Below are 26327 nucleotides of genomic sequence, written 5' to 3' on the forward strand. Positions count from 1 at the left end.
TCCAGTTATGTTTCGGTGGTACATCCCGTGTAGGGGCTTGTCCTCCCATGACGGAACCTCCGGAACCTCATCTTCTGTTCCCCATTGTCTGAGACATTCACTGAGCACATCATCTGTTGGAGCCTTGTCCTTGATGTACTTATGGATCTTGGATATTTCATTCTGGATAGTGGCTCTCACGCTCACTAGACCACGGCCTCCTTCTTTACGGCTAGCGTACAGTCTCAGGGTGCTGGATTTGGGGTGGAACCCCTCCGTGCATGGTTAGGAGCTTTTGTGTCTTAACATCTGTGGTCTGTATCTCATCATTTGGCCAGCTTATTATTCCTGCAGGGTATCTGATTACTGGCAGGGCGTAGCTGTTTATTGCCCGGGACTTGTTCTTGCCATTGAGCTGGCTTCTTAGGACATGCCTTACTCGTTGGAGGTATTTGGCCGTAGTCGCTACTTTAACTCCTGTGACCCTTCCGTCTTCTCTCTGCCTGTCCTTCACTGTCTCACACACTTTACTCTCCCTTTCCTACAACAGCATCCTCATCCCAATCTGAGCCCAGTTCCTCCTTTTCTCTGCTGGGCTTTGTTCTGATGGACTTCTTCCAGGGACAGGAACAGAAAGCTTTTCACGCAGGGAAGATTGCTTGTCAGAGCCAATTATTATCTCTATATCGGCCATTTGTGTGTGTGTGTGTGTGTGTGTGTGTGTGTGTGTGTGGTCTGACCTTTTTCTCCAGGTCGGGCTCTCTGAAGGTGAGCAGGAACTTCTTGACGTGCTCGGAGCGCAGACGGTCGATGCTACGTGCGTCGATGGCTCGTCCCAGGAACTCGTCCACCTCGTCCTCTGGGTTCAGGTTCTCCTGCGTGTTTCTGTAAATGAAATGCCTGAAAAAAAGTGTCGCCATTGAGGTTCCTAATAGCTGAGAAGGTTTTATTTTTAGTTCTTCTAACCCAAATCTAGCCTCACTAATGTTGATTTCCAAGTCAAAGCCAACGTTGCTGCGCATTGACAGTAGTTTATTCCAATTAAAACAAACTTCAGCAGATGAACCGGCTCATTTTTAACTCCTTACTAAATCTGCACGGATTCCGCCAGCATTAATTTGCAGAAGGTGTCACGCTGTGACAAATGCAGTGATTAATCGTGTGTGTGTGTGTGTGCTTGCGTTATCAACCAGAATATTAGCATAAATTATCAATGAGGTATGTACATAGACATCATGTAAAACAAGAAGACAAAGTAATCAACATCCCCCGCCAGATTGGTTCTCATTATAACTCACAACTTTTTCCTAAATGTCCTAAATCTAAGAACTTAGTTGTATACATTAGAAAATATTATCACATCAGAATATAAAATTACTATCTATCTTTAATGTTTTCTAAGAAAAGCTGTGTCATCGAAGAGAGTTAAAAAACGACACATGGGCAATAACTCCAGAAGAAATAATTGCGCACTTCTCATTTTCAAACTCCATCAAGGTATTGATGCCCTAAAGCCACACACTGAATTTGGTTATCTTATCTTAAATGGTTTCTGAGAAAAGCTGTCCTCTTTAACTCGGACGGACGGATCTCAAACCTACATTCCCCTTCTGCACTTTGTGACAGGGGATAATAAACACTTTAGGGAGTTGAGAGTTGGATGAAAAACATATCAATAAGGGTAGAAAAATAAAACCGAAGTAGGGGAAAATGGAAACAAAAAGCAAAACATTGAATAAAATCAAGATTACAGTGTATTATTGTGATTTTGTTGGATATATATATATATTAAGAGATATAACTAAAGTATATAGTTTTTGATTATGGCGTCAACTTCCTGTGTGATAAATCAATTACTTAAAAAAAAGAAAATAAATACATCTGCTTTTTCTATTCCTTAGTAATTAGGTGTATAGCCTTGTATATGCGTTATACACTTGTAATTACACATCTAAACATCCTGTAATAACTTTAAAAAGCTTAATAAATAAGAATTGAAAGATAGAATTGAAATGTTGTTCTAATAGCCACTAATATTGATTAGTTACTAGCTAACTGGAGTAGTAGTGCACCAAGGAATAAGGTGAATGTGTATTTATTTACACAAAACCTGACAGTGACTCAAGTTGCACAAGTTTCTAAAGCTCAGTTTCCTAAAAGTGTGTATATACTGTATCTGTGTATGTGTATAGATCTATTGGACCTTTTTGGTTTGGTAAATGTCATGTGACTCGTGAATATTTTACAATATGATAACAACACACCCACAAAACAGTGTTGTTTCCTCAGTTTCACCCAGGCTTTCCACATGACACACATGTCGTCAAGTGTCCATGTGTATGGTGTGATCAATCAATAACGAGTATTCACTGGTATTGACTATTGGTATTAGTATTAAACTAGTACAGTGCCCGTTGGAAGTATGTATTCATATAGATGGAGGAGCTTAAGTACAGTTATCAATTATGGCCAAATGAGTATGTGTTTGAAGGTTGGATGTACAAAGAGGTGTACATACTCTGTACTCTGTAGTGTTATAAAGGGGTATATTTGTGGGTACAAAGTTAAAATAGCGTGAGCGATTTCCCTGGTTTAATTCTATGGGACATGTCCATGATAAATGTGTTTTTTTTACTCATTTTTATATTTTTTGGAGCCATTATGTGTATTTTTGTATCTTTCTGTTGTGTTTTTGTGCATTTTTTGTATAATTTAGGTTTTTTGTTGCCATTGTAGTGATTCTGGAGTCCTTTTGTGTATTTTTGTATCTTTTTTGGTGTATTGTGCATTTCTGAGATCATTTTGTGCATTTTTGTATAAATATTTAGTTTTGTGTATTTTGAGTCATTTTCATATTTTTGTTGTTGTTTGGTGTATTTTTCTGTAATGTGTGTTTTTCGGAGTCATTTTGTATGGTGGCTGGGAAGTGTCAGGTGAATGCAAAAAGGTCACAACACAAATGCAAAATGGCCACAACGGAAGTGTTTGCGACGGACTGGTTTTATGATATGATAGCCGGTATTATGATATGATAGCCGGTATTATATATGATAGCCTAATATGAAAAATATAAGAGTATCCTAATCAACTTTCACTTACTTTCATACGTGTTTCGATGTCTTCTTCTCTGTTCTTCTCTGTTCTGGCAGGTTAAAAACATCCACCAGAAACGCGTCCGTCTGTAATACCGGTCCGTCGGAAACACTTCCGTTGCAGAAACACTTCCGTTGTGGCAAAATGGCCACAACACAAATGCAAAAAGTGTTTCCGACGGAAGTGTTTCCGACGGACCGGTATTACAGACGGACGCGTTTCTGGTGGATGTTTTTAACCTGCCAGAACAGAGAAGAACAGAGAAGAAGACATCGAAACACGTATGAAAGTAAGTGAAAGTTGATTAGGATACTCTTATATTTTTCATATTAGGCTATCATATCATAATACCGGTCCGTCGCAAACACTTCCGTTGCGGAAACACTTCCGTTGTGACCTTGTTGCATTCGTGTTTTTCTGTAAATGCATTCACCTGACACTTCCCAGCCACCGTAATTTGGTATATTTTTGTGCATTTCTGTTGTCGTTTTGTGTACTTTTTGTCTAAATATTTAGTTTTTTTTGTTTTAGATTACTCATTTAGTATATTTTTTATTACAAATACCTTATGTGTGGTTAAGATAGGTTTCACTTCTGGGTGAACATGAATGTGCCGCTCGGGTGAAATAAAAGAAATAATTAAAATAAACTCCAAAACAACGGATGCACACCTAGGGTGTTTGGAAGCCGTTGACAAAGTTTCAGGTTGAACAGGCACCGTGTTGGGGAGATATTCGCTCCACAACACACACACATACGCACACACACAGACCTTTCTTGCATTGTAGATAGATAGAAGATGACATGATACTCCACAGCTCACAGGTTGGCAATCTCACCCCTTATAGTTTTCCACACATCTATTTCCCCTGCTCCAGATCAAATCTTATGTTTTCAAAAAAAATAAACATTTACACAAAGACACAAGGTCTTTGTGCAAAAACACACCAGTGAATGAGTTAAAGCAATAGATCGGGCTGTGCAAGGGGGAAAACACTGTCTCTACAAGTCCAAACGAGGAACTGTCAATTTTTTAAGAGAGCAACACTGGATCCTATGCACAGATTGAAAAAACGAAAATCTGAAATCAATATAGAGCTGGACTAGAGTGTCCACGTATAATATAAATATAAAAAAACTAGAATAGAAACACTTTGTGTTTGTGTCCCTCAGTGTCACATTTATCTTTCAGCTCATCCTTCTTTGAACTTTTTCTGTTTATTGTCAAAGCAACTTGTGTTCAAATTAGAAATGCACAGGCTGATGGAAAAGAAGGAAAAAAAACAATCAAAGATAAAATCTATAATGGCTGAAAAAGCACAAGGACTACTCACTTGTCCTTGGGGTCTTCAAAGCCCTGTGGGAGAAAACGACAGCAGACCAAAGGAAGAAAGCAGTGAGTCACAATGCATTATTTTATATATATATATATATATATATATATATATATATATATATAATCCAGACTCTTTGTTCTTTACTCACCAAAAAACAAACAATAAGACCGATTTACAGGAAGTTTACACAAACAAGAAGAACACAATAAATGTTTATTTTATAACTACAGTTTCCAGCACTTGTTCAACTTTAACATGTGTGTTTTTTTTATCTTCTTTAAACAATTTACTATGTAAATGTAGTTTTAAATACAAAGTCCACTGAAAATGAAGCGTAAAAATAATAGCAATACTGACCCTTTGAATAACAGTGCACACTAAATAATACGTCACAGGGCAGAGGTTTAAAATCACTCTTATACATGTTGGGTCAAATAAACCAATGTAACTGAACAGGGTGAATGTTTTTAAGGCTGTTAACAGGAACTATTTTATTTGAAAAAATTATGCATATTATCATAATTATTATTATTATTATCATAATTATTATTATTTCATATTAAGAAAATGTGTTGATGTCCACCTCTTTTGGACTTTTCTTTTGTCTGAAATTGTACTAAAAAACGAACTTGTAAAAACAGCCCATTCACTTTTAGAGTAAAAACCATTGATTTAAATAATAGATCATAATAACGATCATTATTATAAGTAGTATGACGTATTTATCCTTATTCCAGTCCTGCAGAGCCAGCTAGTATATCTTATTAGCTCCCTCTTGTGGACAAAAGCATGGAGAGCGCTGACAGAATTAAGTGTTTGTTTTGGTGCCTTAAACTAAAAATACCTTCTGGGAAATAATAAAAAAAAACTAGAAAAAAACGTTTTTTCTCATTGGACCTTGGATTAAAGTGTTGCATGGTTAATAATTTGCTCTCATGCTGTGTGTCCCTTTCTGTGCAGCACTGTTCCAACCAGCGCTGTTATCTCTTGTGTCTGCAGGGTGAGTAATGAGTGGTCCAAAGATAATTATGGAGAACAGGTAGAAGAGGAAGGAGAACGCATGGGTTTTTATCCGAGGCTGAAGCTGAAGGAAAGATAAAATGCACTTAAGCACCATTTTTAGGGAACTAAATACGAGTTTCATATGTATCACCATTAATCATCATTACCTCAAGCAATGCTCTAAAGAGAAGGTCCCCAACTTGTGGGTCGCAACCCAAACGTAGGTTGTAGGCATTTTAAAATGAGGGAAAACACTGCATTTATTTTGAAGGGGATTTCAGACAGGATGATGTCCTGTCACGTGTCCAACACTAGAGGACAGTCAATGGTTGGATTTCTTTGAAAGAAAGGATTTCCAGCATCAACTGAAAAGCTAATAGATAATAGTAGATTTTGATGGATGAATAGAAACTGCTGCTGAATGTCATCCATCGTCTAGTGTTGGCTGTTAAATGAGAGTAAAACCATCATTTGAGCCTTTAAAAGTATTTTAGTGTGTGTGTGTGTGTATATATATATATATATATATATATATATATATATATATATATATATATATATATATACATATATTGCTGGTATTCATTGTGCTCACCATCCTCTTCATCTCTTTGGAGACCTGGTTTCCACCCAGGTGGTTGTAGAAAGGCCGGTCGGTCCAGTGACCACTGTTGTGGGTGACGGAGTTGGTTCTCTGTCGGCTCATTTTAGCAATCATGGCCTTTTCTTCTTTCTGCAGGAGACAGAAAATACCATTGAAATTAGGGATGTGAATCTTTGGGTGTCACACGATTCGATTCGATTCCGATTGTTAGGGTCACGATTCCATTCAAAATCGATTCTCGTTTGAACCAATTTTCGATTCAAACGATTCTCAATTCAAAAATTGATACACTGCATAGTGCGTTAACCGTACCGTGGCCCCCTCGTGTCTGCTGGGTCGGGCCCCTCAGCCTCTTAGGGCGCTGGGGCTGCCGGCTGAGTCAATGTAGAATTTTTATTATTATCATTATTATTATTATATCTTATTTTGTTATTAATATACATTGTTCCTCGCTTCATTGCATTGTTCTCTGGGTGTTTGCTGTCAGGTTATCACAAGGTTAGAGAGGGACCGGAGAGGGTCCCATTCCTCTCTCAAACACTCCCTCTATGTCTGCTTCTTCCCTTGTGTGTTTGCTCCTGTACTCCTTCTGGCTTTTGTCTTGCAGGTCCGTGGGATCCTTAGTGTGGAGTTACAGAGTCTCAACAACTCTGTCTCCACCCTTTCCTCTGCACACACCCAACACAGCATAACGTGGATGGCTGTTCATCATAGGAATGGGATCCACACAAGGTTCCTGCTGCTTAACAGAAGGTTTTCCTTGCCGCCATGATGAATTCATGTTGGGTGTGGGATACATATGTATGTGTATATACGTATATATGCATGTGTGTGTATCCATAAAATGAAGAGTCCGTCCCTAAGACTGCTCTACTGTAAAGTGTCTTGAGATACCATTGGTTATGATTTGACGCTATACAAATAAAGATTGATTGATTGATTGATTGAATGTTGTTTGTCCCTGTTTTTTGTCTTGTGTGTTGCAAAGTAAAACAAATATATATATAGATATTTATTTTATTGATTTTTGAAGTTTATGAATCGATTCAGAATCGTGGAGGAGTAGAATCGCGATTCTTATGTGACTCATTCATTCCCCACCCCTAAGTGAAATACAGAAAAACGAGTCGACAAAAAGAAAAAAGGGCATTTGTTATGAAAGTTGAACAGCTTTGCAAAGTTCAAGATCGTTCAACTGTTCAATCAGTAAAGTGATAAAAACTCTACTGGCCAACATTTTCATGTAATCAAATGCATTAAAGGCAATTTTAAGTCCAGAGACTGAGACAATGAGCTTCATCAATGTCTTATTTTCCTGTTTGAATGGGAAATCTTCTATAGTCTGTGAAAGTGGAGATTAGCCACTTCAGATACATTATAGTTTTAACAAGGCCGTGAAACACCTTTGAATCAACAATAAACTGGTCATAAATAAATCTAAAGATACATGAAAGACAGTTAGAAGAGGATACATTCCTATTTTTTGATTACACCACTTATTAAGGCAAAGCAAATGCTTTATTTGAAGTGTTTCCCAAACTGTATTGCCCCATGTACCCATAACCTTTATTTCTTATCACAAGTACCCCTTAGTTCATATTATACATTATTTATTTGTGTCTGCAGGCTCGTCTGAACTCTTTGCTTTGTCTCACACTGACATTAACCTTGAATTTTTGGTTTTCTATTCATTTATTTCTGATGTTTTGCTTGTTTTAGAATTTGAACTTGACCTTTTGGTGTATTTTAAAGAGTTGTGACAAAAATTATTATTGATGGATTTGCAAGAAAAGTATGTGTGCATATATATAAAAAAAAAATCTATAATGTTAAAAAATAAACTGACAAATGTTTCTGTGTACCTCCTGAGAGGTGTTCAAGTACCCCGTACCCCAGTTTGGGAACAGCTAGTATAGTGCAAATATATACACAAGGGAATTCAATGTGCTTTACAAGATTTAAGGTGCAAAAAAAAAAAAAAACTATTTAATTTAATTAATAAATAAGATTAAAATGCATAAGCCATTGTTGGGTGAATGGGCTTTAAAAGAGCTGTACTAACTAAGATGATTACACAACAGTTTTTAGATCTTCTTAACACACTGTCCACTACTTTACAGCAGAAGGTAAAGCTTTCCCATAATAACAAACAAGTCTGGTTTCAGTCAAAACTAGATTCCAATGATAAGGTCCAACATTACTGTATTATAGAGCAGTGATTCTCAACTGGTGGGTCGCGACCCACTACTGGGTGAGTTGCGGACAGCTGCTCAAAATTAAATAAATGCTTAATGTCTCTCATGTTGTATTTTATTTTGAAAGAAACTTTTCTTTTGATAGGCATGCTGTGAAATGCAATGTTACACAGGAAAATATTTAGATTTTTGTTGGAAAAAATATTATGTATGTGTGTTTTCAACAGCTATTTTTGAAAAACTAAATTTTGTTGGCTGAATTCTAAAAAAAAAAAAAAAAAAGAAAAAAAAAAAAAAATAGTGGGTCGCGATTTAATGTCCGTGGCAATATGTGGGTCCCAGGGTGGGACTGGTTGAGAACCACTGTTATAGAGAGTCAGTCGTACACACTGCTGAAACTAAGGTAAACCCAGGCCTGTCTGGGAGTCGTACCCTTTTCTGGCTGCAGCCCACGATGAGGTAGGTTTCTATGTTGTGTCTCTTTAAGAAGGCGTTTCTCTCTCCACCGGATCCTGCCTCCACATCATAATCCCCATTCAGGTACTTCAGCGTGGCCTTGGTGATATGGATTCGCCTGAAATAACAACACACATGTGTCTGATGATCAGATATTATCCACATGTTATATGTTTAACACTAAAATGCCACTCAGCATTTTTCCACTCAATCATACCCAGCTTGGCCTCCGGCTTCCATCTGGTTTGCTAGAGTGACGTCATTAGACCAGACATCAAACTGCCACTTCCTGAGTCCCAGCACCCCACAGTGCACCCTGCCGCTGTGGATGCCCACTCTCATGTTCACATTGACCCCCGTCACCTCCCGTACCAGCCTGCAGGACACACAGCACAGAGCTCATACCAACGTCAGCTGCAAACGGCTGATTAGAGACAGTTTTGGGTTTGACTTGCTAAATATGATGGGCAGTGGTTGCCTAATGCCTGTAACTGGAGGGTTGCTGGTTTGAAACCATTCAATTTTACAGCCATCACTGTGGGACCATAAGCAAGTCCCTTAATGCTAACTACTTTAACGTCTCTCCTGATGAAGAGATTCTTAACCTCAATGAGACTTGGTCCTGGTTAAATAAAGGTAAAAGATTCTTTAATAATATTATTTTAAGAAGTATTAATACTTTTAATACAATCACTGCTGAAGGGAGAAATGTTTCCTCATGACATCAAATAGCATCGTTGTTAAAAAGTTAATATCAATGGGAATCACAGAACTTCACTGACTGCAAACATGAACTCTTTGCAGGAAGCACTTTATTCTGCTTTTATTCTGCACATTGTTCTCACCATTAAGAGAGAAAACGCTGGTTGTGTTTGACGTCTATACATTTTCTTATCATTTGTTCCACTTATAAGATAAGATAACCTTTATTAGTCTCACAAGACGACATTTACACAATTTCAGCAGCAGATAAATAAAATAAAATTAAACAAAACAGCATAATAGAAAAATAGAAGATATATACACATATGGGCCTGTACACGGTACAGAGAGAAAGAGGGAAGACACGTGGAAAAAAAGGACTTTATACAATAAAAAAATCTGAATATACTGTATACACAGAATATATACATATACATACTAAACTAGCTGACTGATTCCTCTGTGCACAGGTAGTCAGGAACCTTGCCTTTAGCTTTAGAGACTAGCAGGTTTAATGCCATCCTAGAGGAAGACCAAGTTTGTTTACTTTGTGATCTAAATGAAAGTGAAAATGAGATTCACTTTTTGTTTTACTGTTTATTGTATAATAACACAAGATATGTTCTTTTTTTAAAAAAATGTCTTCAATTTACACTGATTTTTTTTTTGGTTAGTTGATGACAAAAAACTTGTTGTGTTTCAAGAAGGAAACCTTTGTTTTATCAGATTTTATTTCAAAAGCCTGGGAAAAAAGACAAAAAATGTTAGATTAAAAAAATAAGACAGAACACATTATTCAAGATTGAACTGTGCCAGGAGCCTGCAACTTTGTAATGTTATGAAATGTTATGGTAAACCACTGCAACTGAACTATCCAGTGCCGTTTAAGCCCATGAGGGTTGGGCACATTGTGTGCATGACACAAAAATAAATTAAATCAATCAATCAATCAATCTTATAAGGGTTTGGATTCCTCTCCACTAAAGGGCAATCTTAATGGTTCAACATACCAAGACATTACTATTAATGCTATGCTTCCAAATTAGTGGGAACAGTTTGGGGAAGGCCTTTGTTATTCCAACATGACGGAATCCCAGTGCACAAAGCCAAGAGGACCCTAAACACCAGCTTTGATCAGCACTAACCCCCATCGAGAACTTTGGAGATAAACCGGAACAGAGATTGCAGTCTAGGCCTTCTTGTCCAACATCAGTGCCTGAACTAATGCTGTACAGCCTGATAAATGCTCTACAAATGAATGGGCTGAAATTCCCATTGAAATCCTCCAACATCTTAAAGAAAACCTTGTCATTACACTTTGCCCAAATACTTTTATCCATCTAGTGTATCCATGTAGAGCAAAAACAGGAAGAAGTCTGTCACACTAATGTGACAACATAATCAGTGTGGTGATTTAGCCACTTAAGCACAGATGGGATGCATTCAAAGCAACAAATACTTCCCACCTGTGCATGAAAAGCATCCACGTGATTTTCAGCAGCGGCAAGTGTTAATATATTCTGACATAGCACAGTCGTACGAGCAGCTGAAGGAGAACATTCAGAAAACGACAGCATAGATCTGGGAATGTTGTTGCATGAGCCTCTGAGTTTTGATACTTGATGACGTTTTGTTGACCTGACGGTAACTTACGAGATAGCTTCGATCATATCTAAACCCATCTCCACACAGCAGTGGGCGTGGTCGGCCCTGGCCTCTGGCAGACCCGACACACAGTAGTAGCAGTCACCCAGGATCTTTATCCGCAGACAGTGGTTCTCCTGTGGTGGAAAACACAAAGGAAAAGGATCATCCAGCATTAAATCAATCAATTCACTGAAATAGATATATATTTTTAACCCTTTTTCCATAAGTCTTTATTATCTATTTACTTGTCTTTAGTTCATGTTTGGATTCCTTGTGTTAACTCTACTTTCTTTGTATTCCCAGGTGTTCCTGCTCATGTCTCCGCCTCCCAGTGATGTCAGTGTGTTTAGGTTGTGAGTGATTATCTCCCTCCTGTTTGACACTCAGGTGTGGCTCATTCCTAATCAAGCCTCCCACACTATTTAGCTGAGTGTTTGGACCACGGACTGTAATGGTACGTTCACACTAAACGCATTTCGGGGGTCACGCCTCTAGTTGGATGCTTGTGCTCATCAAATCAGACGCTCTGGACACGCGTCCAAACAAGTTGGGAAGAGAGCGCGTTTAGGGTGTTACCGGTGGTGTTCATACAATGGATGATATTGTGGCGATCAGTTACGTTCATAATTCACCCAGTGACTGTGAAGTGGTGGGGAATATTATTGTGTTGAGAAGGCTGTGTTTCCGGTCGGATGTATTTTGGTGTGACTCAGAATGTGCACTGTGATGTCAGAGGGCTATAGAGTAGTGTGGTTGAATGAAGAATAAAATTTGGAGTTCCTTGCTGAACACGCCGCCTCCGACCCCTGTTCATCAGCTCTACATTATCCAGAGAGTGGCTTGGCGGGAGGAAGTGATGCTGTTTAGGGCGGGACATCGAGACGTTTCTCAGAAACTCCGGATAGCAGCTTTAAGGTCTTGGTGTAGCTGGGCTGCGTAAATCATCAGGGCAGTACGCTAAATGGGCGGGGCGTGTTACCAGGGCTCCTCCTGCCAAACCCTACTACGCAGACGGAAGAGCCCCTAAGCGCCGTATTTTGGCTTCAAGAACATTGAGTGGGAACAGCTACAGTGCACTCCCACTGGTTTGGACACAGAATGGTTCTGTTCCATTATTGTATCATGTCTCACTCCTGCTCTCATCCACTGGTCTTTTCCCTTTCTCCAGTTTTCCCTGTGCCTGCTTTCTTTTGAACGTATTGGTTTTGTTTTGAGTTTAATTAAATGGACTACTGTAATCCTGCCTCTGCCTACTCGTCTGCAAAAAGAAAAATAAGCTTTAGGAATTTAAATATTTAAGGTGGGATACAGTGCACAATCTTGTTCAGAAACAGTTTTTGTTAAACTGGGTGAAATGTCCTTTCATCTTGAGAATAATCAGTACATTATCTACCAGTAATGGGAAAAAGGAAAAAAGCTTGGACGTCTTGCTAGCTCAAATCTTGCTAGCTTAAGTTTCATTCAGTTTAACATTGCAGACTGAATCTTTAGGCAATAATATTATTACTGGAATATACACATTTGTAATGTCGATGTACAAATAGAGTGTGCAGTTGCAGTTGGTTCGTGTACAACATGTGCACAAATATTGACCAGTCTCCTGTCCATGGTGTGAGGGAGTGTGAGTGCTGTTTGTTCATCAGACTGACTGCTGTTGGACAATAATTATTTCACACTTTAGTATCTCCTGCCAGATGGGAAAAGTGAGAGAAGTTGGTTCTGGATAAAACAGCTGGTTTTCGCTTGAGGATGTCCCGCTGATCTCACTCTTCACTTCCTTCTGTAAGTTCTTAACGATCATGTAAAGCTTTGAAACACCATGGTGATGCAGCTGGTCAAGACTCTCTCTTTAATGCAGCTCTAGAGCTCTAGAAGATCCTGAGGATCTTTGGAAATGCATCCAGCTGCCCCTAAGTTGCTACAGACAGCTCTTGGCCAGCGAGGAGCTGTTTTATTTGAAACCAATTATTCTGTGAAGTGTTTTTAATACAACAATCCTCTCTATGGTTGCACCTGATATCAGCTGGGATAGACACAAGGACAAGTGTTCCTAGTAGTCACAGCATGTCGTTTATATACCAATATAAAAAGTATAGTGTACATATACTTGTGTTTTATATATTTCCAGATGTAGCTATAACCTCTGCTTCTTCTACTATTACTGAGAGCTGAATTGGCAGTGTCTAGGTGCAAACTTTCTTAAAAACCTGTGGAATAAAGCAGGTTCAACCATCTTTACTAGTATCAGTAGTGAAGGAAACATGTAGCAGACACTACCAGCCTTTAAACCTGTGCCCTTGATCATCACACTACCTGCCTGTAGTCAGCTCACCCTGTAAATTATAAATGTCCTGTTATCTAATATTTATTTTACAAGACTCTCAATCTAAAAAGATGAAACTAACCAATCTATCTAATCTGAACAAATCCAAATCAGCTTCAGCATTACAGAGGCCTCATGCTGCTAAAGTGATTAATGTTGTAATCGAATAATTACTAATGTTCCCCTAAAAACAATTAGGTAATACTAATAATACATCAATTTTAGCGCTTTTTTGGACACTGAGTCGCTTTACAGAATGAAGGATTATTCTTTCACTCCACACTTGGATATCATTTATTCATCCTTGATACTATTAGCACTGCTGTCAGAGTTGACAGTTACTAATTTCTAATTAAACTGGTCCCCCTGGTCTCATTTTGGATGTCAGTGGCCAAAGAAACATCTTACATATGTTGTAATCACAGTAAGCTAATAGAGATCCATCTATACACCAAGTCAAAACCAACCAGAACAAGTATCTTGTATATATAACAAAGGTGAAATGTGTCAATGTAACTAATATTGCAAATATATAATAATTGTGCTAAATGTTAGCTGGAGAAAAGTGAACACTATTTACTTGCGTAGAATAAGGATGAATATATATTTATATGGATATATGAACAAAAATATAAACGCAACACTGAGCTGAACTCAAAGATCTAAAACATTTTCTCTATACACAAAAGATCTATTTCTCTCAAATATTGTTCACAATCTGTCTAAATCTGTGTTAGTGAGCACTTCTCTTGCAAAGACAATCCATCCCACCTCACAGGTGTGGCATATCAAGATGCGGACTAGACAGCATGATTATTACACAGGTGTGCCTTAGGCTGGCCACAATAAAAGGCCACTCTAAAAATGTTCAGTTTAATCACACAGCATATATACATATACCTTAAATATGTTCAAACAGTGCAATGTAACAGGATGTGTCTGCAGCCTTACCGCCGCTAGCTTGTCAAAGCGAGCAAACAATTCGTTGAGTCATCACCAACTCCTGCGCCGTGCACTGAGATGCCAGACTGGTGAAACCCTCGATGTCAGCGAATAGGATACTGCAGAAACACAAAGACACGAAACACTAAGATCAACCTCCTAATTCCAATACCTAACCTCAGAAATTTGGTTTAAAAAGAAAAAAAACTACACTCGAAAACTAAATATTTAATGGCAAAAAAAAAGGTTCACGGAAAATTAAATAAGTTAGCAAAAAGTGGAAAGTGTAACAAAATGTACAGAAAAATTTAAAGCCTTTCTTTGCTGCTGTTACTGCTAGATTTATCTGAGCTGCAATTAGACGGATGGATGGATGGATGGATGGATGGTTGGATGGATGGCCTGTGCTCATGAACCTACATTCAATTACCATTTCATTACTATTATTATATAATAAAAAACCTTTTATTTTTGAGGCTCCTGACTGTGCTGCTATACTGTATATAACAGACACATCCAGCATACGTGTGAGAGAGGAGTAGGATTTACCTTTGGCTGGGACGCAGCTTCTTCAAACGCCTTTATAAATGCTGATTATTAAGTATAATTGCATTACAAAAGATTTAAATGAAAAACTATTTCAGAAATGATCTCTCAACTAGAAATATTATTACAAAAAGATGAATTAAATAACAAATAATTGATAGATATTATATAATAGATGAATATAGCAGCTAATATATGATTATATTTATAGATATGTTAGGGATCTTTGAAAAAAAATGCATAAATGTACCATTGATAGCAATGTAAAAAGGACCTGAAGAAAAGAATTTAATGTTACCAGAAAACAAATTGGAAAATCCTATATAACACTAGAATTAATAGTGTTAAGCAGGAGAGCATGAAAAACCAACACAACACACTGGCAAATTACAACTACTAGGGAGAGGTTGACAAATGGCACTTTTCTGGGTCTTCAAAGTTGCTTTACAATGAATGGAGCAGTGTTGGGGATCGGTGTCTTGCTCAAGAGCACCTCTCCAGCTACCAGAACTTCTTGAACCGTTGACCCTCCGGTTCTCATATTTGTCTTCAATAATGTGACTGCTATGAACCAGCTGACAAAGACACTGTTGGGAGTTTAAATGGTGTTAGTTTCCAATTTACCTACAAAACAGTAATAACGAGCACTCAGAGAGCGCAAACCTCCGCCAAGCGCCAAATATGCTCTTTGGCAGATAATGGCAGTTATCTGGATCAGTGATCTTGGTTATGGTAACATAATCATTCACACTTTAAAGAATTATAGGAAATTTACATCTCCATTAATAACAATACAGTAGGTCCAAATGTATGGAAACTCCCAATTTTTACATAGAAATTATGATTAAATGCACAATCTGCATTCAATCTTAATGAAACTGTAGGGTAATGGAGGAACGAACCTGACTTTGTCACAAGACGGAACTGAGGCTCAAGCGCAGACAGCACAACAGGAGGCACAGATACAATTAACTGATTTATTCCACAAAACAGAATTCAACAGAAAACCTACCAGCGCCCTAAGTGGGGTGGTGGAGAAACTAAGGAAGTGCTGAGCAAACTGAGGGAGACCTAATACTAAGATTAAATAAAAAAACGATCAGGAAACTACTGACGAAAAAACCCTCGTCCTAAAGGCATAAAATAAGAATGGGCTAACTAACAGAGGAAAACCTCAAAACCCCAAATGGGCAGGAACCCAGAGACGCTCGAGCTGCAGCCAACGCGGACGAACGAAGGAGCCTGGCACAGGAGTGGGGAAGAACCGGCTGAAGGGTGGAGTGAGCTGAGGGATTCCAGAGGTGATGGTGGTTCCAGGTGGGAAGGAGGCAGGAAGGATCACAGCGGCGGAGAGGGTCAGAGTAAGCAGTGTTTACGGTTTGGCGTCGGTTTGTGGCCTGCCGGTGTCTTATGTAGTGGTGTGAATACTTGCAGGTGGGGAGACCACTCCCCGCCGCAGCTGGAGGCCATCCTGAAGATTAGAGGTGAGTAGTCCGGACAGTGAGGCATGGAGACCACCAGATGGTGCCAATGGACCAATTCAGGAGATGCCAGAGGTAGAGGGCATGACAGTACCCCCCCTCCTGCGTGCGCCTCCAGGCACATGACCAAAACGTTCAGGACGCCGCCGCTTGAGGTCCCTGATCAGGTCAGGGCAAAGGATTCGACTGGAGGGGACCCAGCTCCTCTCCTCAGGCCCGTAACCCTCCCAGTCCACGAGAAACTGGAGGCCGCGACCCCTGCGGCGGACATTCAGTAAGCGCCGAACCGAGTAGGCGGGCGAGTCATCCACCATCCTGGGAGGAGGGGGGGGGGGGGGGGGGGGGGAAACAGGAGGAGCCAGGGGGGAGTCCCTGGCGGGCCTGACCTGCGAGACATGGAACGTGGGGTGGATCTTCAAAGTTCGGGGAAGGGTGAGACGTACCGCTGTCGGACTGATGATCCTCTGCACGGGGAAGGGACCGATGAACCGGGGTGCTAGCTTTCTGGATTCAACCTTCAGAGGGAGGTCCTTGGCCCTCAGCCAGACTCGTTGGCCCACAGAGTAGGTTGGTGCCGGGCAGCGACGGCGGTTGGCCTGCCGCTCCATCCTCTCAGTTGATTGTATCAATCTGGCCCTGGCCCTGTCCCAGACCCTTTTGATCTGGCTGACGAAGGTTTGTACAGAGGGAACGGAGAGTTCTTGTTCCTGGGAGGGGAACAGCGGAGGTTGATAGCCGAGGGAGCACTGAAAAGGAGACATCCCCAGAGAAGAGTTTATCTGTGAATTGTGTGCATACTCCACCCAGGCCAGATGCTCACCCCAGGCAGTGGGGTAAGAGGAGACCAGACACCGGAGGTACGTCTCCAGGGACTGATTGGCCCGCTCCGCTTGGCCATTAGACTGAGGGTGAAAGCCAGAGGTGAGACTGAGAGTGAATAGGGCAGTGCAGAAGGCCTTCCAGACTCCGGAGATGAACTGTGGACCCCGGTCCGAGACAATGTCTGCTGGTATCCCGTGCAACCGGAAGACGTGGTCAACTAGGAGGGATGCCGTCTCCCTGGCTGAGGGGAGTTTGGGAAGGGCGACGAAGTGTGCTGCTTTGGACAAACGATCAACAATGGTGAGGATGGCCGTGTTACCTCCAGAGGGGGGTAGCCCCGTGACGAAATCCACTGCGATGTGTGACCAAGGCCGAGTGGGCACCGGGAGTGGTTGAAGGAGACCCGAGCTGGGTCTGTAAGGGGTCTTGCCTCGGGAGCAGGTGGGGCAAGCGGCGACAAAGTCCCGAGTGTCCCTCTCGAGAGAGGGCCACCAAAACCTCTGCCGAAGGATGGCTGTGGTCCGGAAGCCCCCAGGGTGGCAGGCGAAGCGAGAGGTATGAGCCCACTGGAGCACCTGGGTACGCACAGACTCAGGAACATAGAGAACATTAGGCGGGCAGTTACCTGGGATTGGCTGTTGGGACTGCGCTTGACGGACTTGATCCTCCACTTGCCAGGTTAGAGAGGCGACAAGACGAACAGGGGGAAGGATAGATTCAGGGTCACCAGAGGGTTCGTCGCAGGAGAACTGACGAGACAGGGCATCCGGCTTGATGTTACGAGACCCCGGGCGATACGTGAGGGAAAACTGGAAGCGACCAAAAAACAGCGCCCAGCGGGCCTGCCGAGAGTTCAATCTCCTGGCTGAACGAATGTACTCCAAGTTCTTATGGTCGGTCCAGACAATGAATGGGTGCTCTGCCCCCTCCAGCCAGTGACGCCACTCCTCTAGAGCGAGCTTGACCGCCAGCAGTTCCCGGTTCCCCACATCGTAGTTCCGTTCTGCTGGGGTCAGACGGCGAGAGAAGAAGGCACAGGGATGCAGTTTTTGGTCAGATGGGGTCCTCTGGGAGAGTACGGCCCCAACCCCGGAGTCAGAGGCATCCACCTCGACCACAAACTGAAGGTGGGGATCTGGCTGAACAAGGATAGGAGCAGAGGTAAAGCGTACCTTGAGGGACTGGAATGCTTGCTCGGCCTTGGGGGTCCACTGGAAGGGAATTGAGGTGGAGGTCAGGGCTGTGAGAGGGGCTGCCACCCTACTATAATCACGGATGAAGCGGCGGTAAAAGTTAGCGAAGCCCAAAAAACGCTGTAACTGTTTCCGGGTCTCTGGCTGGGGCCACTCGGAGACAGGCGATAGCTTGGCCGGATCCATCATAACACGTCCTGGGGAGATGACAAAACCTAAGAATGATACAGTAGTATTGTGAAACTCACACTTCTCCGCTTTAGCAAAAAGGCGGTTCTTCCACAGGCGCTCCAAAACCAAGCGGACATGGCTTACGTGTTCCTCCTGGTCTCTGGAATAAATCAGGATATCGTCTAGGTAGACAAACACAAAGCGGTTGATCATATCCCGGAGCACATCGTTAACTAAGTTCTGGAAGACGGCGGGGGCATTCGTGAGCCCAAAGGGCATTACTGCAGCCAACGCGGACGAACGAAGGAGCCTGGCACAGGAGTGGGGAAGAACCGGCTGAAGGGTGGAGTGAGCTGAGGGATTCCAGAGGTGATGGTGGTTCCAGGTGGGAAGGAGGCAGGAAGGATCACAGCGGCGGAGAGGGTCAGAGTAAGCAGTGTTTACGGTTTGGCGTCGGTTTGTGGTCTGCCGGTGTCTTATGTAGTGGTGTGAATACTTGCAGGTGGGGAGACCACTCCCCGCCGCAGCTGGAGGCCATCCTGAAGATTAGAGGTGAGTAGTCCGGACAGTGAGGCATGAAGACCACCAGATGGTGCCAATGGACCAATTCAGGAGATGCCAGAGCATGACAGACTTTCTGAATAAAATTTCTTAAAGATCGGTCAATTACCAACTGAGATAATTTTTAAAATTTTGCCCATGATGCAACGTTCTGTCATAATCCTGCAATCAGTTAGTTAGCTGATTGGTTAGTAACAATCTGATGTTTTAGTGAGAGAATAAACGTAGATCTAGAATCTATTCCAGCTGTACATATTTGTTCATCTATGCATTTGTTTATGTATGGACTTTGTTAGTCTATTATCTGTTCAATCATTCAATACAAACAGTGTGAGAGTAGAACAGATTGGGACTAAAGGAAACGTTGCAAATTGCAATATAATATTTTTCCCTCTCTCTTCAGTCTCTTGTTCAAGTCAGTCATTTTTACTCTTAACTCGTAACACGTAGCCCAACCTGCAACATTTTTCTGATCTGAAGAGAAACCAATAGATAAATTGATGTTTTGGAGCAAACACACTCACATGAATCTCACAGGGTGTGCGCCTGGTCCAGAGCTAAAAGGACATGAGACGACTGCAGGCGGGTGGTCACGCTGCACAGAGGAGCCACTCTGTCCTCTGACTTTGTGACATTCACACAAGTCTGTGAATGGTGCTGCTTTTTCCCCCCTCCCATTTCTGCTCACATGTCAAGAGCACTAACACGCTCTAATGAGGCCGGGTTTTGAAAGGCCAAAATTTACTCAATTTGAGTCTCAGGCTGGAGAGGATTAAGAGTCCCCACTACAGGGTGCGAGTTTCTCAGAAGCATTGATTGCCTTCTGCGAGCTGTTGCACAGGAGGCCAAGCCAAACGAGACACTTGAACGATGAGCTGGAGCTGATTTGAAGAAGCTGTGATGGTTGAGGAGAGAACAGATCCTTCAGAGACTAAAGAAAGAGACCATTGATTTATTAAAATTTCAATTCAACACATACGTGTACACATTGTTTTTAACTTTGCATATACATAGTTGATATTTCAGAAGTATCCTAGCTACTGTATACTAAAAAGGTATTTAATTAATTCATCATCCACTTTTCCTTTCCTGTCTTATTTAGTTATTTTTGGGGCCCATCACAAGATGCCAGCCGGTCTAAATTCCCTCTTTCATTTATTGACAGCAGACTGTGCTTTCTTCCTGTTTATATGCTTGGTTGGCTTTAGATGAGAGAACGGACTGGACAGTCCTTTAATGTCAAGGTCAACAGCTCTATTCCTAACTCCAAAGCCCCTAGACCAGGCCTTGAACCCCCTGTGTGAGCATGAGTCAGTCTGTGAGTGGATGTGGGACTACATGCTGGGCTGTAAGATCACAATTTCATAGTATTTATAGTAAGGTTTTACAGTATATGTATGTATGACCCCCGCCCCCCCACCCCCTGCACAACTGGTTGTTAACTAGGGGTGGGAACCTCTGGGTACCTCACGATATGATACGCAATACAAAGCTCACGATAACGATTTCTGTGAAGACTTACCTGCACATTTTAGTGGAAAAGCAGAAAAGGTTTTGAAAAATTAAAACAAATTTAAAAATAAAATAAAATCGATACTTGGCGCGAGCATATCAATCGATTTTGCGAAAAAAATAAATATTGCAATATATCGCCGTATGGAGATATCGTCACACTCCTATTGTTAACCACATTTTCTAATGATTTGGAGGATTACTGCAGTACATTTGATATAGAATGACCTTTGTAATTGTCATGAAGAGTGAATATTATAGAAAAACATTGTTCACACAAGTATAAATACAGGCTACGACACTGTTTACAATGAGGTGTCACTCATTAATCTACAGATTGATTCATAAATAAATCCATGTGCCTGTGGTTGGTAATTAGTTACAGTTTTAAATCAATGTTTACGTTAACGTATCGTCTCTTTATAATGGCTGTTGAACACAAATACATCAACATGAAACATCTCCCCAGCCTCACACACCATCCGACTTGCAGTTCAGAGCAGCACCATGTTACTAAGCAGCGGCTAACCCCCATGCTAACAGCTGAGAGTGGGCGTGGATAGCGGAAAAAAAAAAGCTGAGCTGGTACACTAATACAGCTGTGTACTCCACATATCAGACCAAAGATTTTTCTTAAAGAATATTTATCTATTCAGACTTAAAAAAAAGACAATATAAAGGAAAAACGACCAATGAGTTGTTGGGATGGAAATGAAAGCTGATAAGCACAAGCTGAACACACACACACAGTGCATGCTAGATGTGGATCATGAGCTGCAATTTCAAAACCATTGAACTACAGTATAACAGAACCTATCCATTCATCCATCCATGCCTCATTTATAAATATCCCTTTTCTTCCATCTTCTTTCTATATGCAGAGTGGTTAAACTACGAGGCTGGTGCATGTTGCTGGTTTTATTCATGTTTGCACATAATAGACTTTAAAATTAAAGACTGAGCCCAGGCTAGTTGATAAAAACCATCTGAGGGACCTCCTCTTTCCTCTGTTTTCCTCCCATACTTTTGCTGAAGCTGTAGGAACCGTCACTCCTCCTCCCGATGTTACTCTGGCTCTCAGTAGAGCCCCAATTACCCAGAGACAAACCAGTGTGGTCACACCTGCTTAGCTTACCATTGGCACATAATTATAACCACAGACAGGGCTTGTTCCAGTTCAGCAGTTGCTACAGACAGACACAAAGAGAAGGTCAGGTGAAAGGAGGGTGAAGATTTGGTTTGTGTTTCTCTTCTTTGGAAGTTAAAAACATATTTTATTAATTGAAATAACAACCTCCTAATTGCCAGATACAGGTCACATGATTTAAAGGCTGATCACATCCTTTGTAAAGACCCTGTGACTTCAGCAGTTGATACGGCCGTGCTTTGATAACCATGAATGCAATGCTTATTCTCGTAGGCAGAGATGTGTGACCCAGTGAAACTTCTACAAAATATATAGACTTTTCCATTAAAAGCTAAAGTTTCTGAAACAATGTGACCTGATGCCACAAACCAAAGGGTTTAACATTCTATACAGTTTTGTTTAAAGCAGGTTTTCTTAACCATAGGGTCTTGAGTGGTGCTCAGGGGCAGTGAAAGTAGGGATGTCCCGATACAGCTTTTTAATTTTCCGATATATCGATATCGCAGCCTTGAGTATCGGCCGATACCGATATTGATCCGATATCAGCATGAATCATACATACATATATATATATATATATATATATATATATATACATTTTTTTTTCTCTCTCTCTCTCTCTCTTTTTTTTTTTTAATTAAAAATGGAATAAAATCAATAAAAAGAACTAATAAAAGAAAAAAAATCAGAAAATTTGAATCCGATATCCGATATTTGTTTCAGGCTCATATTGGACCGATATCCAATATTGATATCGGATCAGGACACCCCTAAGTGAAAGCACATCTGTTTTGCACTTATGTATATATCAGAGGTGCACAATACGTCAATCACAATCTACCAGTCGATCACAGAGGCATTTTGTGTCAAAGAACACAATGAGCTACAAATACTGAAACGCTCTGTGTGCTACTGACTGGCACCACTAAATGTGCTTTTTATTGTGAGTCTTTCTTTGACGAAGTGAGCAGCTGTGTTTGGTGCTTTGCATTTTCAAAATATTTTTCTTCATTGTATTTTTTTGGAATATATTTTAATCAAACTCATTTTTTAAGTGTTACCGTTTCCATATTATTTTTGTATTTTAATACAAAGAAGTGGAACAAACTGCAGCAGAGCTCAAGTCAGCTCTTTAAATCATATTAAAATCCAAGTTAAAGACTCTTTTATTTCTCTACTGCGTATGATTGAGAGGGAGATTTTTAATGTTTTTACTGTTGATTTAATATTCTCATTTATTTTAAAACTGTTGAATGTTTTCTGATGCAATTTTTGATTTGATTTGATATAATTTCATTTCGAACATGAACACAACAGCAGTGTATCTACCACAATGAAGAAAAAAAATAATAATAATTTTTAAAAAAATGAAAATAAATCAAGCAAAGCAAGGAGAGAACAAATGGTGCAAAATCCTGCTCGTGAAACCTGCAAAGGAGTAGGAGAAAGTATAAACGTATATGATCCGACCCCTTGTAATATCTAGTACTATAGATTTTTAATCATGTAAGGCACATTGAGTGCTGCTCACTGTGTGATCTAGACCATAATAGTTTAATACGTGCATCACTGTGCAACGTATACAAATAATATATCTATACATCAAAGGGCGGATTCACAAAGACCTGAAATAAAGGGTCGTAAAACAGGTGTGTTTCTAAATCCTTTGGTGGTGCTGTTTCCTCACCTGCTGTGAGGAATGAACTGACATTGCAGCACTAATAGCTGCATGTATAGACGTCTCGTTCAACATAGAGAGGTGAGTGCACAAAAGCACAAAATTACATTTGAAGAAGTTCAATTGGAGGCTGGTGGATTTCTCTGTCTTTCTGTGCAAACATTTAATAATGTAGAAAACAAATAATGATATTTTTCCCCCCTAATTTAATGTGGCTGTTCGTCAGTTCCTGTAACTTTGCTCTGTTCAGTCCATGAAAAACAGGCAGATTTGGACAGAAGTTTGTCAATCAGTTGATCAGCACCATTTGAAGATGATCTACTGAGCATCATCCAGCAGGTCTGAGGCCCTGAGCAGCACTCAGCTGATTCTGGACTGACGCTCCTGACATCAACGCAACACAAGAGTTTTACGATCAAAACATGGAGAGAAAGACACAGGAGTTCATTGGAGCGGTGCATACGGAGCGACATCCATGGAGCTCCATGCACAGCATCATCTACACCGCAGCCACACCAGACTCCACATCGAGTGTCCAGCTTTTTCTCTCCCTCACACACACTCTGCATTTTCTTATTCAGTGGCTGTTAATATTAACTATTGTTTTATTTAAATAATTTTCTTATCCTAGTTTTTTTTTTCCATCTTCGCTGTATTTTGTGTAAACATTTACTGCAGCTGATCTCTGCGTGTGTGTCTGCATCTGCTTGTCAGTCGTACTATTTTCCGGTGCTAAAACAATCACCGCAAACAGTTCAAGGTTTGTTGAGATACTGTACATTGCGCCCATTGCATTCATTTATTTGCATTTCCTCTGCCCATTTTTTTGCTTCCCTGATGAGATCTGCCTACTTTATATATTCATCAGAGTGAAACGCTAAATGGATTGTAGGCGCATTGTGTGCAGAAGATGCGCAGTCCTGATTCCCTGGGGTTTGTAAACCTTATTAATGCATGGAGTGACATTTGCACACGTTTTAATACCACTAAACCTTTAGTGAGTTTGCCCCCAACTGCCTTAGATCATGTGGTTTGAGATGTTCAAACTACAAAATGCAAGCATCAGTTTATCAGACAAAACATCTTCATCTGCAAGTGCCAAAACAAGCCTTTGCCATTTGTCAAACAAGCAGTGGAATTTAAAGCACCTAAAACTTTGCTCAATGCTTGGTGACACCCGTTACTGACTCACACATACCGTACATTTCTCCCAAAAACTTGGAAAACCTTACAATCACTCAGCAGGATACTGTGAAAACATAATGGATAATTTAATTTTATTTAGTTAAACCTGTGTTTAAAGCATGAGAGGAAGCTGGCAGTTTGGTGAGATGAATTGTTTGACGGATTCTTCATCACTCTTCTGTACACCTTGTTAGCAATAGCAGCAGGAAGCCCTCGGTTATTACCTGACATTGTCGTGCTTCTGGATGTAGATCTTGTGAAACATCATGTCTTCCTGCTTTGCGTTTATGTCAGCCTTCATCTCCATGGCAACATGACGAGGAAGCACAGAGAGCAGGAGACGTTCCTGCAGGAGAGAGCAAGCGGGGGGAAAAGTATGTTTAATGGAAACGTAAGTGAGTTAAGAGCTGCAGACCATCATGGTCAGCGTGACTAACACATGTGAGTAATGGCAGTGACTAAAGACATACATTTCTATACCATTACATTAGCATGCCTTAAATTTGCACAGTTAAAACGACTGAAGCCATTGAAAAGTAATCCACAGGTTTTAATACAATAAGAAAAACTAAGAGGGTGACTCAGACATGACTCAATGAATCCAGTTTGTAATACTGGTGTCACTGTGCGAATTATAAATACCTGGCTCTTTGTGAGACAACTCAATCTCTTGTAACATGTTAAGAGATGAGTGTAGGAGTGAAACATGCCTGCTTTGATGACCCCCCATTAAGTGCCGACACCTGCAGCTAGAATTTTAAAGTGATTTCTATCTCACAGCTGTTTAGAAATTAGTATGAATCACTGATGATGTGAAAGCTCTTTTGGGACAAAATGTACTTAAGTTGGGCCAAAATAATTTTTCTAGTATATTTTGTTGTATTTGTTTTGTACAGGAAATGATCAGTGAAATTGCTAATGCTGAAGTAAAATGAGAGTAAATGAATGAAAAGCTGTCACCACCGTCTCATAAAGATGAGTTTTTACCCTTTACAATGCGACTAGGTCAACATTGGAGGATTCTGACAAACACTTTAGAGGACTAAAATCACTGATGTTGATGAATCCGTGTACCCTTCGTTCTTTGGTTAATCCATTTTAAAACCAAATCAAAATGACAAATAAATGGTGTGGTTATTTCGTTTTACTGATTTAAAACCAAATCAGAAATATAGAAACATCAAAAACCAGATAAGCAGTGTTTTTTCTATTTGTTTTTTGTTTTTATTTATTTAATTTTTTAAAACTTGTTCGGAAAATTAGAGAAAGAGCTGAAGTCCGCTGCACCTCATTTCTCCTCAAACAATAGGACTGTTTAGGATTCATTTCAGCTCCTCTTTTCATGCAGTCTGTGAATGTTTTAAAAAGCTAATCATGCTGTAGTTTTGTTTTATAGTGTTACGATCCAAATATTATCGCCTGTGAGGCTGGTGTGAAGAACAATAAATGTTACAACTTATACATTTTGACACTTTTGCAAAAACAATTACACAGCTTTTTTGAGGGCAGTAAAACTGTTTTTTTTTTTACACGTTATAATGCCGCTAGCCACTAACGGGCAGCCGTCAACACACACGGAAGTTGATCACAAGAAACGAGTAGCACCAGTAGATTCATTACACCACCACTGGTTCCTTTAATCACATATCACGTACATGTTTTACATAACATCCATTTTTTGTTTGATTTATTAATGTATTAATAATGTATCAATTCACCAGTTTATCAGTAATGGATTTTCCAGGAGTAAA

General features: G+C 40.4%; 1 protein-coding gene across 1 annotated transcript in view; it reads right to left on the reverse strand.

The window, feature by feature from the left end:
* adcy5 (adenylate cyclase 5) overlaps nucleotides 1-26327 on the reverse strand; it is a 117821-nt gene that overhangs the window by 23811 nt on the left and 67683 nt on the right. The window contains 9 exon segments of the mRNA XM_028435489.1: nucleotides 720-879; nucleotides 4407-4429; nucleotides 6007-6144; nucleotides 8643-8784; nucleotides 8884-9042; nucleotides 11022-11149; nucleotides 14290-14326; nucleotides 14328-14399; nucleotides 24801-24922. Coding sequence (XP_028291290.1) covers nucleotides 720-879; nucleotides 4407-4429; nucleotides 6007-6144; nucleotides 8643-8784; nucleotides 8884-9042; nucleotides 11022-11149; nucleotides 14290-14326; nucleotides 14328-14399; nucleotides 24801-24922 — 981 coding nt within the window.

This window comes from Gouania willdenowi, chromosome 21 (genome assembly GCF_900634775.1).
Source record: "Gouania willdenowi chromosome 21, fGouWil2.1, whole genome shotgun sequence".
NCBI lineage: Eukaryota > Metazoa > Chordata > Actinopteri > Blenniiformes > Gobiesocidae > Gouania > Gouania willdenowi.